The 18136-nt window shown below is 30.6% G+C and overlaps 1 protein-coding gene across 1 annotated transcript in view; it reads right to left on the minus strand.

The window, feature by feature from the left end:
- Nucleotides 1–394: 394 nt before the first annotated feature.
- LOC108911562 (mitoguardin) overlaps nucleotides 395–18136 on the minus strand; it is a 126325-nt gene continuing 108583 nt past the window's right edge. Inside the window, exons 4-6 of the mRNA XM_018716536.1 lie at nucleotides 8897–9183; nucleotides 3728–4031; nucleotides 395–1023 (exon numbers count right to left, since the gene is read on the minus strand). Of these exons, the coding sequence (XP_018572052.1) occupies nucleotides 497–1023; nucleotides 3728–4031; nucleotides 8897–9183 (1118 nt within the window). The 3' untranslated portion in view covers nucleotides 395–496. The remainder of the gene's footprint in view (nucleotides 1024–3727; nucleotides 4032–8896; nucleotides 9184–18136) is intronic.

Consider the following 18136-nt stretch of genomic DNA (forward strand, 5'->3'; position numbering starts at 1 on the left):
TTAGCCATTTAAATTAATTTGATTTAACTTTTAAAAAATTTAAAAAAATTATAAAAAATAAGAAAAAACCTGTTTGTATCTACCTATCAGTAACCTTTTTTAAATTTTTTCATCACAAAAGTTTCTAAATTTTCTCCAACTGACACTGCTTAAGATATGAAATATTTTACCAGTCTCTTGCAATTTGTCAGAAGTAAAAATTATTTTATTCCCTTTAAGCAATATTGGGGAAACAAATATTTATACAGTTTGGTATTATAAAAATTTATTAAAAACTTGAAGTTAAAAACATTGTCAAAAAAGCGTAAAATTATGTTTCAATGACAACAATAAAAATCATAAGTAATATAGGTCTTAATTAAGAGGAATGTTTTTGTACTAATCGTCATATAAGTATAATAAATACCTACAAATAAATTATAAAATACTAATGAAAACGATAACGTTTAATTAATTTATGAATGCTAAAAAGATCTACGTAGAGTGTTAAAATGTTTTATGATTGGGCACTCAATCTTTGGCAGATATTGTTGACTCTTACTTTAATATTGTGAATAACGTCCATCGCTAAATTTTCTACACTAGTATATTTACATTTTTCAAAATTAAAAATATCGCAGAGAAATCCCATCACTTGTTCCTTAAAATATATGCAAGTGTCTCTTAACAGTTCATCAGATCCTAAAAAACCCCAAGCTAACAAGGGAGACAACTGTTCTGACAATGTATAAAAATGAGCCATAAATCCATTTGGAAATTTCAGTCTTCTCCTTTTAGCTTTTAAAACAGACCAAACTGCTGTTGTCAATGCTGTTTCTTTGAAGCCGTTGGACAACCATCTGTTCTGAATGACGGCTGTAACAGAGGAAGGAGGGCTATCTAAATCTTCGAATGCGTCCATTAAAATATAGTCTAAAACTACGTCATAAAATGTTAAGGCTTTCACTCTTTTAGAACTCAGCTCTTCTTCTAATTCACGCCAATTGTTCGGATCTTGAATATAATGAAGTATTTCTTCGTATCCTAGAACAAGTTAAGTTAAGTTAAGAACAAGTTAGGACTTAAAATTTTCCAAGCTAATGAAATGCAAGACATTAACAAAATGTGAATTCACCATACTTCAGGCGGTAGCTCCTTATAGCAAAATAAATCAATTTAGAGTTCAAGCCACCATGCTCCAATTTCAGTTCTTTAAAAAGTTATAAACCTAGAAATATTTTTTTGATTTTTCTGTTTTTTATTGGGACAATTAAAAGTGAATTAGCTTATTTTAAGCATAATTAACTGTTAGTAATTAAGTGAAGCTTATTTTTTTTTTGTATATTATTTAGAAAAATATGCCATCGATACCCTGTATCTCCGCCACTGGAGCATCTAAGTTTTAGAAAAAGGCCTCAGATTTTGGACAATGTTTACATAAGTATGTGCCCAATTCCAAATTATTTCACTAACTAGTTTTTAAATTATTTAAATAAATTAAAAATATTATTTTAAGTTTAACACCCTCTATCTGGCGTCCTAGATAAAAACTTTACATGATAGCCCCCCCCTTAAAATTTACCAAAGAATACGAGGTTTCATTTTTGGTTTGTGAATCACCTTGAATACAGGCTGTTACAAATTCGCTTCTCACTGCAGGCATCTCGGAAACAGTAAGAGATAAGAAGTAGCTTAAATGGGGGCAAAGTTGCATAATCAGGCGATCAATCTAAAAAATCGAGGCTAACATTATAGTTATCCAAAATATTAAAAAAAAAAAACGAAATTTTAGAAATCCATTTTTGTTTCATATTAGCCTTGTTTGAGGTGATATTGAAAAAAAAGAACACTTTCTCATAGCAACTTTTTGCCCTCTATCGAATGGCATAATCAATTTTTATATATAATGTTTCGTCTCTCCAGGACCATCATCAACTTCATTTTTTTAAATACGACCCTGGAAATTTAATTACGTTTTTTGCAAACCATCATGACCCCCAATACTGTACTGCCTCAGCCTGAACCAGATTTAGACGTTTTGTCTCCAAAAAATCATTTTCAATGTATGCATTCCTTTATCTAATTTTTCTGTTAGATTTCTATGTTTCTTAAATTATCGTACACTCTAAGTGTCGTTAGATCCTGTGAAATCCACCTAGTTATTTAGACATTACCATCACACGTTACAATGAAACATTAGAGTTTTAATCCCGAGCTCATAGTTATTTCTAGTTTTCTTGAGTGCTCAAAATTCAAACAAATTTCGACTTAATTTTTTTTCAGGATATTCATACAAGTACATCTGATATGCTCTTTCACAGTTGCAGTTATAGGTATAATAAATTCCGATCATATTACTCTTATCTTCATTTTCAACATTTGCCAAAATGGAAACGTTTTTGAACATTTACTATAATTTTTTAAAGTATAATATTGATTTGGAGTTTTAATTGTTCATATGCATTTTTAAGAATTAATTTGTCATAATAAAATTAAAGGACCCCGCAACTATCCTTATGGAAAACCGCTTCCGGTCGAATGGTATTAAAGTTTGCCGAATGATAGTCCTCAATGTGTCAATCAAAAAAGTCTATTGGACCTAGGTCTGAAAAACTACTGTTCTGAAGCTGAAGTTATCGAATCCACGTCCTCGATGACCATCAAGTCCAATGATTTAAGGGCGGGTAAATGCAAACATTTTTTTATAAAGTGACCAAGCTGACTGTTTCTTGATGTATTTTCGTGTGCTGAATGCGAATCCGTGGTCAAAATAGCTTCAGTCTTCAGAAAATCGGTGAAGCACCTACTGAAGAACAGCGATAGCAACACGTACTGCTTGAGCGACATCTTATGTTTTTACGCATGCTGAACACTTATCCGTCATCAGCATATCTGCAGCATTCTTCAGTCTTCAGAAAATAGCTGAAGCACCTTCAGAGAACTTGACTTGATGGTCATCAAGTACGTGTATTCGATAACATCAGAAGGCATTTCAGACCTAGGTCCCATGGACTTCTTTGATCAACACATTGAGGACTACCATTTGGTAAAGTTCCATATCATTCTACCGGGACCGGTTTTCCATCAAGATAGTTGCGGGGTGTTTTATAATAATGTTTTAATTTTGACGCAACAACTTATCGAATTATGTATGACCAGGTGATGGAGATTAAAACTCCAATAATGTTTTATTGTAACGTATGATGGTAATAATTTAAATAACAAGGTGGATTTCACATAGTCTAACGACACTTAGAGTGCACGATAATTCAATAAACATAGAAATCTAAATAAAAAATTTAGGTTGGAGATGAATTTTTCGAGATAAAACGTCTGAATCTAGTTTATGCTAAGGCAGTATAGGATTAGGGGTCACGAATGCTTGCAAAAAATGTAATAAAATTTCCAGGATCATATTTAAAAAAAATTAAGTTGATGATGGTCCTGGAAAGACGAAATGTTACATATAAAAATTGAATATGCCATTCGATAGAGGACAAAAAATTGCCATGAGAAAGTGAAACAAACACGGATTTCCAAAATTTCGTTTTTTTTTTCAAATATTTCGACAACTAATCATGTTAACCTTGATTTTTTAGAGGCATTGGTCCCCTGATTATGCAACTTGGCCCCGGTTTAAGCTAATTTGAATTTCTTACCGTTTCCGAGATCCTTGAAGTGAGAAGTGAATTTGTAACAGCCTGTATATAAAGAAAAATATGATACTTAGATTAAGAGATACTCTTACCTATTAGAAAGTCCTTGGGATCTTTATCAGCATATAATAACAAATCAGCTAATATTTGTCTACCGGCATCTACAAACCATATATAATTTACATGTTCTCTTAGAAGGTGTTGAAAAGCCAGTCGTAGGCAGTGCAATTTAGCAAGGTATTCACCATCAGAACCACATTTTACAAGATCTGTTCTCAGTGTCCTACAGGGAATTCCTCCGTCTTCTAACTGTCGTAAAGCTGCCTGATATAAGGGATGTGCTTCCAAGTCAGGAAAGTAATCCGAAAATTCTTCAAACTCCCTCAAATCTGCCACCTGAAAGATACTGTTGTTAAACTCCTAATTCTGGATAAAGAAATTCAATCGGAATACTGAGTTCAAAATTAGGTTTACAAATTTAAAGTACGAATTTCTAGTTTAAAATAAGAATGTTTAAAGTAGGAAATATAGAACAAGTTGTTTTGTCAACAGTTATTTCTTAACAATGGAATACTTGATTTTATTTGCTGCGATTTTTTTAAGCAATTTTTAGAAAAATCACTTGATTCTATTATTATGTAAAAATTTAGCTTTGTACCTTTAGGCTTGGTGATTTGAGTCTCGGTTAAGGCTTGGCGTTTGGACTGTGATCACTTTTTATAATCAGTTAATCAAGCTTTAACCGAGACGCAAAGTATACCGGGCCTTAATCAATCAATTTATAGTATAATACATTTTTCAGTAAAATTTTTGTTTCTGTTTAAAAATCTAGAAGGCACCGAAAATGACTGAAAATGATGCCTGGTGATTACAACTAGCAAATAATAGTCTGCTTATTGGCCTAAAATTGTAAAATATTAAGCCTTACATAAAATTATGAAAATTATTTATATGCAGACCTTACTATTTACCAATCATAATGAGCTGGTTCAATAATTAGCTAATTCTTGGGCATTTGCAAAACCACTTGGATTTTTAAACTAAAACAAAAATCTCATAAATTTAAAACTAAGTTTGTGTGAAATAATTGTTCTGTATTACAAATCAATTAAATTTGAGATACAAGGGCTCTAAGTAATAGTGATTGTGTACCCTTGAAGTGATTTTTCCAAAAAGTGCCTCTAAAAAAAATCACAGACAAGTCATCATCAATTGCCAATCACATTGCAATAGTGCATCCCAAAAAATTTTACTAGGCCACACTTATGTCATATGAAAAATGTTTTGATAAGCTTCTTTGCAAACTTTATCTTTCTGTTAATTTTTTATAAAAGATCAATAATAACTGAACTGGCTGAATTTAGGGTATTTCAAGAGTTTGCAATTCAAAATTTCATGTATTCAAAATTCAAATCTAGCAACAAATGTTCGATTTAAAATAAGAATGATTCACATAAAACTATGTGACCTGATAATTTGACAATAGAAAGCATTTTTTTATTCTGTGATAAAACCCTGTGGTGATATTTATTAAAAGTTTAAGTAAAACTTTTCACAAACAAATATAGAGTAAAAAAAATCGTTTCATAGGAATTCTGGAGAGAGGGTTGTTCACATTACTATACAATATCAATAGCTGTTAAGATATTGCATGATGAAGATAATCGAAACTTGTAATAATTTTAAAAAAGCTTAAAAATGAATTGGTTTACTATATCAACCCCTAAAACATATATAAAATGTTTAAAGACTTAAAATCATCTTGAAAAAGCAGTTTCAGATTTAGATGAAATAGTTTGTCAAATCTAAATCTTAAATTGTTAATGGAAACACTTAACATTTAAAAATCTTTTTTTTTTGGTCTTATTTGATAAAATATTTTTTTGAGAATTCAATTTGAATTATAAATTAAAAAAATCATAATTTTATTTTAATTACTTAAGTATTTCTATCTTAATTTAACCAAGTTAAAACACCTTCTTGTAAAAATTTTATTCTATGTATTTTCAAGTGTTTTCGTATTTTCTACTGTATTTTGTAATCACACTATATTGTTTTGTTTTCCCTGCTCTGTATTGGGATTTTCTCGTGAGCAGTTCTAATTTTAAATAAGTAAATAAATAAATAAATATCGAAAAAAAATAACAAATAAAAAAATAAGTAATAAAAATATAATTTTCCTCATTAGAATAGTGGATCATCTTAAAATAGTTTAATAAAAAAATATTTTTCAATACTTCATAATTCCAAATTTTATTAAATCATTTTTTTTTGTCTTTTTAAAGTTCATTAAGTTGCGCTGTGTATTTAGGATTTTTTATTTAAAGAAAAATGTGGTTCAGTCAAGAATCAAGAAAAATACCTATTTTATACTGATTATAAATCTTCTCTAAGCATTTTAAGATAATTTTTATTGTTTGAAACAGTAAATCCAATGAATTTGAGCATTAAGATTATTATACAGTGTGTCCCAGAAGTAACGCAAAAAATTCGTATTTTATTTTGTGTTGCGTTTTCACAAAAACGCTAAAACACGTCAATTAGTAATAGACCAGTGCTTAAGCCTTCAAAAATGGTAAAAAGTGAAAAAAAATTATAGTCGGATGAAACCCATTGGAAAAGGAAGAGAATATAACAGAAATGAAAAGAAAAATAATTTACGGGCGATCTGAGGTCGGGAAGGGGAAGGGGGTGAGTTTTTAAGGGTAAAAAACGGTTTATCTTGATTTCCGGAAAAACTACAAGTCTTATGGAAAAAAGTTAAATAGCAAAGTTGTAGGTAATAAAAAGATCTACAACTTTTGTATTTACACTTTTTTCACATAACCTCAAAATTTATGTGAAAAATTCAAATAACCAAGTTTTTGGTTTTTTATTTTTATCTTTTACAAAAAAATTTTTTTTTCACGAAATTTGGTGAAAACTTACCTATTTATGTCCCAAACACGCTGTAATTTTTTTGATTTGAAATATTTATTTTTTCACCTTATTTTTACTTAATATCGAAAAAGCACCCTAATTTTCAATCGAAAATTCTCACGTCAAAATATCTGCTTTTTTAAAAACGTCGGTGGGCTTTTTCTTCGTTGAAATCTCTACTTTCTGATGGTGTAAAAAAATATATACATTACTATGGTAAGTTTTCTCAGGAAATGCAAAGAAACGAACTAGAATCCGAAAATTTTTTTCTAATCATTATGTACAATTTTGAGCTATTTATTAAAATTTACACTTTAATTACTCGAAAAACGTAAGATTCCATGTTACATTGATAAACAAAAAAATTACAAGTCGAAATATACTATTATAATTAACAACCAAATAAGTTAATAAAGTTAATATTTAATAAGACATCTACAATATTTTGAGAAAGTTGTAGAATCTTCTTTCGTTTCTTTGCATTTCCTGAGAAAACTTACCATAGTAATGTATATTTTTTTTACACCATCAGAAAGTAGAGATTTCAACGAAGAAAAAGCCCACCGACGTTTTTAAAAAAGCAGATATTTTGACGTGAGAATTTTCGATTGAAAATTAGGGTGCTTTTTCGATATTAAGTAAAAATAAGGTGAAAAAATAAATATTTCAAATCAAAAAAATTACAGCGTGTTTGGGACATAAATAGGTAAGTTTTCACCAAATTGCGTGAAAAAAATTTTTTTTTTGTAAAATTAAAATAAAAAACCAAAAACTTGGTTATTTGAATTTTTCACATAAATTTTGAGGTTATGTGAAAAAAGTGTAAATACAAAAGTTGTAGATCTTTTTATTACCTACAACTTTGTCATTTAACTTTTTTCCATAAGACTTGTAGTTTTTCTGGAAATCAAGGGAAACCGGTTTTTACCCTTAAAAACTCACCCCCTACCCCCTCCCGATCTCAGATCGCCCGTAAATTATTGTTCCTTTCATTTCTGTTATATTCTCTTTCTTTTCCAATGGGTTTCATCCTACTATAATTTTTTTTGGTTTAAAAAATTATCGACCCTGGTCTATAAATAGGAATTGTCATTTTGTCACATTGCTCAAACAATTTTTGCGCTATTTTTTATAAACCTATGACGTCATCGAAATTTTTTTTAAATAGCACTACCTAATTTTCTAAGCATAAATGGATAGTCCTTTTGAAGGGAAATACGTCTATATTGGGTTTGGCCTACTTTACTTTGACAGGAGCGAAAAAAGCCAATGACTGGAATGGACATGGTTTAAAATAACAACAAAAGTAGGTATCATAAAATGATGCGAGAACAGTGCCACAGCAGAAAATGGAAATTTGTGGATGTTTTGTGTTTTGGTTGATTGTAGGTACGGTTTTATGTATTGATATGTTGGCGTTTTCGACGATACGACGAACGGCAGTGTGTGGATTTTCAGTGACAGCTAAAAATAATATTTTGCCTATCATTTTCTATCACTGTCGTTGGCCTTCCAGATCTAGACAGATCTCTAACATGTCCAGCGTCTTCAGTTTTTCGTACTAATCTGCATACTGTAGATGGAGGTATTGGTTGTTCTGGATACTTAGCATTCAATAATTGACATACTTCATCATAACTACGGATCCTACCATAATTAGGATTTCAATTTTTGTTTCTCATTTAAACACAACACCATATCGTAATGTAAAGTTATGGTATTTGTAACTGTCACAATGATATGAGGCACTATTGCATTCGCTAACTGTCGTCCTCAAAACAATACATACATAGCCGCTGAGATCGGGTGTACCTACCAAATCTACATAAAAACATGTACCTACAATCAACCAAAACACATATTTTGCTATAGCACTGTTCGCGCATAAGTTTGTGGTACCTACTTTTGTTATTAATTCAAACCATGTCCATTCCAATCGTTGGCTTCTTTTTCGCACCTGTCAAAATAAAGTAGGCCAAACCCTATATATCGACGCATTTCCCTTCAAAAGAGCTATCCATTTATGCTTAAAAAATTAGGTAGTGCTATTTAAAAAAAATGTCGATGACGTCGTAGGTTTATGAAACATAGCGCAAAAAAGGTTTAACCAACGTGACAAAACGACAATTTATATTTACTAATTGACCTGTTTTAGCGTTTTTGTGAAAACTCAACACAAAGTAAAATACGAATTTTTTGCGTTAGGTACTTCTGGGACGTACTGTATATTTAACTTCATCATGAAAAAATATTTTAAAAATTATAGAAATTTTGAAATTTATTTATAGGGCTGAATCACAAAAAATAATAATGTGGTTTTTCTATTTCTCTGTAATACTTACCTGATCTTGAGCTGAAGCAAAACTTTCGCCACCGGACAGGTCCGTCTCTAAACCATTTTCTTCTTTAATGGCGCTTTCTGGTTTGAATAATATTGACCTTTCATCCAAAAATAACATTTCCGAATTTTCTTGTAATTCTAACGCTAATTCGAGTAACTGTTGGATATCCCTACAAAATCCTGTTTCTTCTGGGCTTAATACTGCTAATGGAGCTGCACCATCTCTGGATTTGTATGCTGCTAATGCATCTTCCCAATAACTTATACACGTTTCTAAAGCCTCCATCCCTGAAATAAAATATGAATCTATGTTACTGATGACAAAACTTATATCATGCAGAATTATGAGTATTATATATATATATAACAAACAGAGTACTGATTTTATTAAGAAAAAGTTCTGACAGATAAGGTAAGTACCAATCTAAAAATAAATAACTTGTTTGACAATTTTTGAGATATTAAACTGATAATAAAATTGCATTGTGAGTTATTTAATTATTATACAAAAGGTACACAGAAACAAATGGGCAATGGGCTATACTTCAAAGGTTCTTCTATGAAAAAATATAGGTACTAGAAAGCGATGTACCGAGTATAATAAATAAGTCTATCGTATTCAGTTATCTCAAAAACTTTACTGTAGGTACAAATTCCATTGAAATATCTAAAAGTAGCAGAGGTACAAAAAAATATTACACAAAAAACATACAATTGGAAAAATAAATAAACAATTTATCAATTAGATATACTACTTATTCCCGCTTAACTTTCGTAAATAAGGTTGAGACGATACATTATTTTTTACATTTTTCCACATTAAAAATGGACAAAATAGGTGGAAAAAACCCGTGAGTGAAAATTTAAGTCAGCGCTCAATTAAACACCTGACGTGGCAAGAAATTGGCGCGCAATCAATGCAATAAATATTTAGTTGGTTTTGAAGTTCGTCTCGTTTAACAATATTTTCAAAATTTCAGAAGACCAAAAGAATAATTCTGAGTGAACCCTCAAATGCCCTTTAACCTCAACCAAGGGTCAGAGTCAAGGTCACGTTAAATTGCCTCATTCTAAACTCAACAACTTTTATAGTCTTTCCAAGGTCAGTTGAACATGCAAAAAAACGCCTGGCAATAAAATTTAATGAGTTTCATAGGCGTCCCTAAAAAGGTTTTCTGCTAAAAGTAAAAAATTATAATAATTTGTATATAATGTGTATCAAATTTCTATTATATGTTAATTTGGCCAACAACATATTTTAATTATTTATGTCCTCAAACAATTTTATTATATTGGTGGTAAATTTTGTTTTGTTCCGTTTCAAAAGGTCTCCAAAATGCCATGTTGTGACAATATTAGTAAACAAAATAACCCTCTTATTTCTCCCTTTCGCAATTGTAATATGAATAACTGATAAAAGGTGCCTATAATAAATTAAAATACCTGCATTGCTGCACTGCACTACTGGGCAATTTATCAACCACTTGTCAACGGCTGAGATTTATTGCCCAGTAGCCCAATGCAACTGTGTTTGTTTTCCTTTGCCCGCGCCCGCATTCTTCAACTGGGCGTATACATTTCGACCAGACCTGTATATGGGTATGGCTAAATGAATATGGGAACAAGTTTTTCAAATATTTCAGTGGTACATACACCTGGTACATACTGACAATCTGTTGGTTCTTCAATTGATATCGGAAAGACTATACAAGGAACCGTCTCCTACCAATAAACTGGCTTGCCGTCAAGTCCCAAACGTGACTTCGTATGACCTTTGACCATCTGTATCTCGCAAAGTAACCATTTCTGGACTTCATGACCATGAGAAATTTTGTTCAGAAGGCCAAAAGCTACAATATACTACAATTTCAGCCAGTTTGACGGGATCCATTTTCCATTGATTTGGTGGGTGGTCCTTTACTAATATTTATAAAGAAAACTAATATTGACCATGAGTTTTCGAGTTCGAAACGTCGTACAGTACATTACTGTACTCAAAAGAAAATAAGAAATATAATGGCGTGAAAATAATATAATAATAGGCTTTTAATTAACTGATGATGGTTATCGAAAAACGAAACATGGCAATAAAAATCTGATTCCTTAGTCGAAACGGCATTAAGAAAGAGTGGCCTATTCGATAAAATTATGTATATATAATATTTTACTTCCAAAGAATATTAATCTTTAGGAAAATAAACTTAAATATCATGAACAGTTTACTTAGTTAAGCTAGTAAAAAAGTCGATAATAGATAACAAAATATCAAAATCAGTTTTTAAGTTCAAGTCTGCATATTAAAAGTGGCAAAGAAGATGTTGGAGGACATAAAAAATAAAGACGTTCTTAATATACATGTATAAAAAAATTGTTTTATGCATCAGTAATAAATAAATAAATAAACATCAATTATCTTTAGTACTCAGACTCGGTTTTAGTTTATTCATGCGCGTGCACACGGGTATAATTTTGCCAGCAAGTAAGTAGCCGACAACTTGGCTTATGATTCTATCAAAGCAATAAATACATTACCCTGCAATTGCCTGCTTCCTAATAAGAGACAAATTCCCTGGATGCAATATCGTCACCGGATTTAATATTGTCTCCATTATTAATATACGAGGGTAAAAGATGAAGTAACGAAATTTACATACAGCGTGGGCCTAATTCACCCTAAACGGGCTGTTTGCGATTAATTAATTTAAGGGGGTACATAAATGTACATAATTACAACTAGGATTACTTAATACAGTATGACCCTCGTCTCATGTGTCTCAAATATTTACTGCATATACAGGGTATAATAGTTAGTATATACATTACAACAAACTTTGGGGAGTGATAATCCTCGTCAAAATAAAACACATCAACAACATATTTTCTTAAAAACGACCCTAATTGCATACGATTCTTCAAAAATAAAGAGAAAGTGAAATAGTTAATTTTTTGTGACTGAAAATCAAACATTCCAGGTTGTCTATTTGCTATTAAAAAAAGATAAAAGACATATTCCAATATGTCTTTTTAAAATAGGGAAAAAAATTATAAGATTCTAAGCAGCATTGGACAAAGGATAGACAAAGTTAACAAAGTACAAATAAAATGCAGTAACTAAGTCTTCAGCGAGAAATTAATTTATAAATATGTACGTTTTTATCATCCTCAAAAATAAATGATTACTTCTTCAGAAAATTATTGAAGTTAATTTTTACATTGCTGTCTTCTAGTTAACATACTCATCAAAGTTTCATTCATGTTTTGTTTAACACTTCCTTATTCAATAAATTATAATACAATAAAATTATCAAGAGTCACCTTTCGGAATTTCTAGGATATTTAGTTCAGTTGATTTAAAATGTCGCGCCGGTAAAAATAGCCTGTGAATGAACGGTTTGATTACCTAACTTCATAAGTGCTGTTTCATCATGATAGTAGCTACCTGCATGTAAAATTTAAACAAAAAATTATCTGCAATGCCAGAATTACTATAATTTATACTTTCTTTTTCATATTTCGTTGCAGATAATATTTTGGAAGCAAAATTAAGATAGCAACAAATGTACTAATAAATGCCACTGTATAAAAATGCATATTATGTTGTTACAAAGGTCCTTTGCATTTGTTATCTAAACATGTATATCAACCAGGAAATAATATCGATATCATTATTACCACCTTTAAAATGATATAATACAGCGTATAATACCTACCTCTAATATATTATTTTTTATTTCAAAAATTATTTTTGACACCCGAGGTAGAAAGACATTGGCGGCGTGGCGTTAACTGTAACAGCTTGTAATGCATAGTGTTTTGCAGTTACGAAGGCATGTTTCTTCGTAAGTATATCATCCTGTTCATTTTCAGTGTAATTTCTTATTAAAATAAATATTAACGGGATGCGTTACTTAGTTTTTGATTTCCAATTTTGTTTTTTTAGTTAGGAAATTTTGTACAAGTTCATTTTTATTTAAAATGAAAGTAAAAAATAGCTAATTATGCAGATGTCCAGTCTAGGCACATGAACGAATAATTACGTAATATTAGAGCAAAATAATTGGCTTATATGTATTTATCTATCGTTTGCTACTGACTATGCTATTACTAACATGACGCGGTTGTTCGATTTCAAATCGTGAACGGTGGGTGCATTTTATAAAAAAGCCTCAAAAGTTTTTTTTGGCTACTAACTCTCTAATTCTCTAATAAAACGGTCAGTGTTTTGTATTATTTTGACAAAAGGATTCAGTAGTAAAAGTTTGTAACAATGTTGCCGTACACTTCATTAAACGTCAAACATTAAACAACTGAAAAATAAGAAAATAAGTCTAATGCACATGTTTATGTTTACATTTAACCCCTTATTTTTTTAGATGGCAAAGTTTTTCCAGTAATTTTTGTTAATAGCTATTTAGACCAATGACCGTAAAAGTTTATGTTATGTTCTCGTTTCTCATAATTTATTTTATAATTCAAATTCTTTAATAGATATTTAGGTCTGTATAAAATCATAGCGGATCAGTAGACTATAAGTTATAAGTAAGAAAATTTGTTTATGATGGATTTAAGATGCAAGATAGAAAAGCTTAGAATTTTCTGTAATATAGAAATATAATAAAAGTAACAGTTATTTCTCGCGATCGTGTAAAATGCATGTTAATCTGTTATTGCAAAGTAAGCAATACAGAATTTGATGTTGAGTTAAATATCTACCTAAGATCTGTGTGATAGGTATGTACCTACCTATAGAAACATAGATTTGACACGTATTTTATGATAATCAGAACATAACACAGAAGATATACAGGGTGTTTCAAAAAGGTGTTGCCAAACTTGAGTGGATTATAGAAGACATCGAGAAAGAACATTTTTGTATATAAACAACCCCTAGTCAGAAATGAGCCATTTTGGCCCTGGAGCAATATTTGTCCAAAAACGTAATGTCATTACATTGATCCCAAAAGGCTTCGATATTTCAGTAACTTTTATTAAGAATAACGCAAAAATAACAAATTTATAATAATTGTTTAAAACGGCTTGTGGTAGGTTGTTCTTTGGTTCGACGCAAAACCTCTCCTCAATGACCACTGTCCGTGCAGTTCGTGGATGTCAACTTCCTCCATCTGGTTTAAAGTTGCCTTTTTCTCTTAACCGACGATGGATTGACGAAAATGTTGTTTGGCAAGGATATCGGCGATTCGGAAAGCGCTCAACTTCTCTAGCGTTGCATCTTGCTTCGCCTCTTCGCCATAAATAAGATGCATGTCTGCATACTCTTCGAACGTAAATTAGTCCATTTCAACAACTTAGAAGCAAAATTTTATCTCAAACAAAACAAATGTGAACCACTCAATTAGGTCTGATCACTTATAACGTGACAGCTCTGTTCGTTTATTCCACTATTCCTCACAACGTGACATAGATGACATTGCATAGCTAGATTAGATGCGTGCAATAGAGCTTTTATCAGACAGTTGTGGATAAAATCAATTTTTACCAACATCGTGTGTAGCATATGCAATGGTAAACACCTATCAGCGTGTTTATTTTGTTTCAAATCATTTTTGCATTATCCTTAATAAAAATGACACATAAATTATTGGTGTCAACGAGATAACATTAGGTACGTTTTTGGGCAAAAATTGCTAAAGGGTTAACACGCCTCATTTCCGACTAGGGGTTTATATGCAAAAATTTCAGGTTTGGCAACCACTTTTTTGAAACACTGTGTATACTTATTCTTTCAGTAAAAAAAATGTAATTTTCACATGAAAACAAAAAAAAAATAATTAAATAATCCTAACCTCGTCTAATTTCAAGGATACTTAACAAAAAGTGGTTGGTTACACAGAATTATCAGATCCTTCTGCCCTGTAATGTTGGCTGCGTCCTCATGCCACTATAACTTTGTCGTTCTCATTACATTAATGAAATTACCTCAATTTTTGATAGTGTTATCGCTTCGCTTGTTAATTATCGAACTTTTAACAGAAACAATCTAAGATAATTCTACGTTCAACAATGCTTAGATAGGTACATATTTTTAAAATAGGATCATAGGCATCAAATTAAATTTTTCTTGACTTCTTTTATCTGCGATTTATTTAAATGTTTCCAAGAGATATATGTGAAATTATATTACACATATCCGTAAAACTCTGACGACCAAAACTGTTCCCTGATTTTCTTGGTAATTCAGGTTCACCCCAGGGTGTTTCTAAAATAGGGTTCCAAACTTCTGCTGCGTTTATAACTCATTAAAATAAGCCAAAAAGTTCCTATTAACATGTGCCCTAAAACGCACCCTTAGGAAGTTATATGCTCTTAAAAGGGCTCAAACAAAACTGTTTTTTTTTCTGTTATTGACAAAACGGTCGCAAATAAATAGAAAAAAATTTATGGGTCTTACATAACTTTTTACGTTAAATAACATGGGCTACTCCGTTTTTCGACATGCAAATCATATGCGTCCCCCCATTTAGGTTGGTGGATGAGGTTTTCGGCCCGTAATTTTTTTTATTTCATTTTTTTTACAATTTTCTCTACAGATATATAAAATCTTAACAATTTTAAGTAAAAAATATTATCTTTGTCCAAATCGATATTTACAATGGTTTTCGAGTAAATTGAGTTTGAAAATTACTCTACTAACTACAAAAATCTGTTTACCATGGCAAATAAAAGACTGACGTTGCCATAACGCTTAACAATTTAAGTTATTGATAAACTGTCTGTCGAGCTTTGCAGTGTTTAATTAGTAAAAGTGGTGAGTGGAAAATTTAAGTATACAACAGTATTGCAACTCATAAAATGGAAGCACGGAAATGCCAGATATGCACTTACCTGTCGAGAAGGAAGTTTCCTATTCGGGTATGCTGTCGCATACAGACGCCTCGCTTCTGATGCATTTCCAGCCGCACGGCCGTACATAAAGTGCATATCTGCCATTTCCGTGTTTGAATATGACTCCATTTTATGAGTTGCAATAATGTTGTATACTTAAATTTTCCACTCTCCACTTTTACTAATTAAACACTGCTAAGCTCAATTGACAGTTTATCAATAACTTAAATTGTTAAGCGTTGTAGCAACGTCAGTCTTTTATTTGCCATGGTAAACAGATTTTTGTAATTTTTGGCCTAATAACTTAGAGCAGAGTAATTTTCAAACTCAATTTACTCGAAAACCATTCGAAATATCGATTTGGACAAAGATAATATTTTTTACGTAAAATTGTTAAGATTTTATAAATCTGTAGAGAAAATTGTAAAAAATTGAAATAAAAAAAATTATGGTCCGAAAACTCCTTTCACCAACCTAAATGGGACGCATATGATTTGCATGTCGAAAAACAGAGTAGCCCATGTTATTTAACGTAAAAAGTTATGTAAGACCCATAATTGTTTTTCTATTTATTTGCTACCGTTTTGTCAATAACAGAAAAAAAAAACAGTTTTGTTTGAGCCCTTTTAAGGGCATATAACTTCCTAAGAGTGCGTTTTAGGGCACATGTTAATAGGGACGTTTTGGCTTATTTTAATGAGTTATAAACACAGCAGAAGTTTGGCACCCTATTTTAGAAACACCCTGTATATAGTAAAAAAAAATAATCATTTCTAGATGTATTTGGAAAAAATGTTAAATAGTGCCGTGCGACTTCTGAGATTTGGCGGGGAATTAAAAATAAAATGTTCTAAATAGTGGTTTTAAAACTTTCACTGCTAGTACTGTTATTTAACTTACTGTTTATTCTAAAAGCCACCTTATATGCAAAAATAAAAGTTGTTTAGATTTCAATTTTATGATCACGTACCAATTTTGTAAGTTATTTATAACATAAAAATGAATTTTAAATAAAAAAAAATATTTTAATTTTCTAAAGGACGAGTTAAGGATCATCACACCAAATAGCATTAAAAAAATAAATAAAACATAAGCATTACTCGATTTTCTTTTCAAAAAATATTAAAAACTCCATTTTGCTTCGCATTCAATTACTTCAGAAGAGGCTATTGAAGTATTTTCTGCATATTAGAAACAATCGATAATAACACCACATTTTATTTTAACTTTAATATAATTTAATTATATTTTTATTAATTTCATCATGTAGATATTTATGAAGTTAAATGCAATTTCTAACTTTTTGTTCATTAATTTGAAGGCCACTATAGACGGTTACAATTTTGTACACCCACATAGAAACACCCTGTAGTCTGCACGTCATCTTGACGATAAAATATTAATGGCTATTACATAAATATCATATAAACGAAAATTACTAAATTCAATAACAAATCTGACATTTACTTTAAAGGCTGGCACTTCTGAATTTGATTAAATGTTTCACTGAATTTCCACAATGTACGAAATATTCGATTTGTCGAAGTCAATTCCTTCTTTAATTTTTTTTTACCGAAATAGATTGAGTCGAATAAAAATAGCTTCATAATCAAAACAATGCCTATAAGTAGTCCAAATTAATTTTGTAAGTAATATTTAAAAATATCCCTTTTAAATTCCAAGTGTTGATTATAACTTCTAAAATTGGATTGCTGCTTTATTAAAGACGTGACAAAAATAGTCAATAATTGTGTTAATTAAGGCGACGAAAGAAGCTACCTAACTTATTAATTTATGCATATAGTGGCGTCATCGTCAGGTTTTAGATTTTGGTAAATAAGGTTTATGTCATCGCGAATACGTACGTTGTGTAAAAATTACTACAACTACTTTAACATCCAAAACACAAATAAAATGTTTAGAAAAGTGACGATAATATAAATATTAACTATGTACATATACAGGGTATCCTAGTTCTAATCTGCAGCTGTAACACGAAATAATTTGATTCGAAGACAGTGTTTATGAATATTAATTTAGTTCAATATGTACCTTTATACCTAATACGAGTACCTACCTACTGTTTTATTTTTAAATACTGTTTACGCGATTTTTTTGCTAATAATGTTCAATAGTGACAACTCAGAGATGTGAAGACGTTCGAAAGTGTTTTACAAATGAGGCATCTTGTTGAGTATATTTAGTTCCCAATACTGGAAAAACTGGCTCCTTTTATGAATTATAATTTACTAAATTTTAATATAAAAATTCCTATTTTTTTTATTGGAACTAATTTTACCTGTTATTTTGACATTAGAGAAGTTCTCTAGTATGGCAGAAAATTATCTACTAGAACAAATATGCCTGAAAGTTTCAAATATAAAATTTTGTTTGCAGT

The sequence above is a fragment of the Anoplophora glabripennis genome, unplaced genomic scaffold (genome assembly GCF_000390285.2).
Source record: "Anoplophora glabripennis isolate ALB-LARVAE unplaced genomic scaffold, Agla_2.0 scaffold587, whole genome shotgun sequence".
NCBI lineage: Eukaryota > Metazoa > Arthropoda > Insecta > Coleoptera > Cerambycidae > Anoplophora > Anoplophora glabripennis.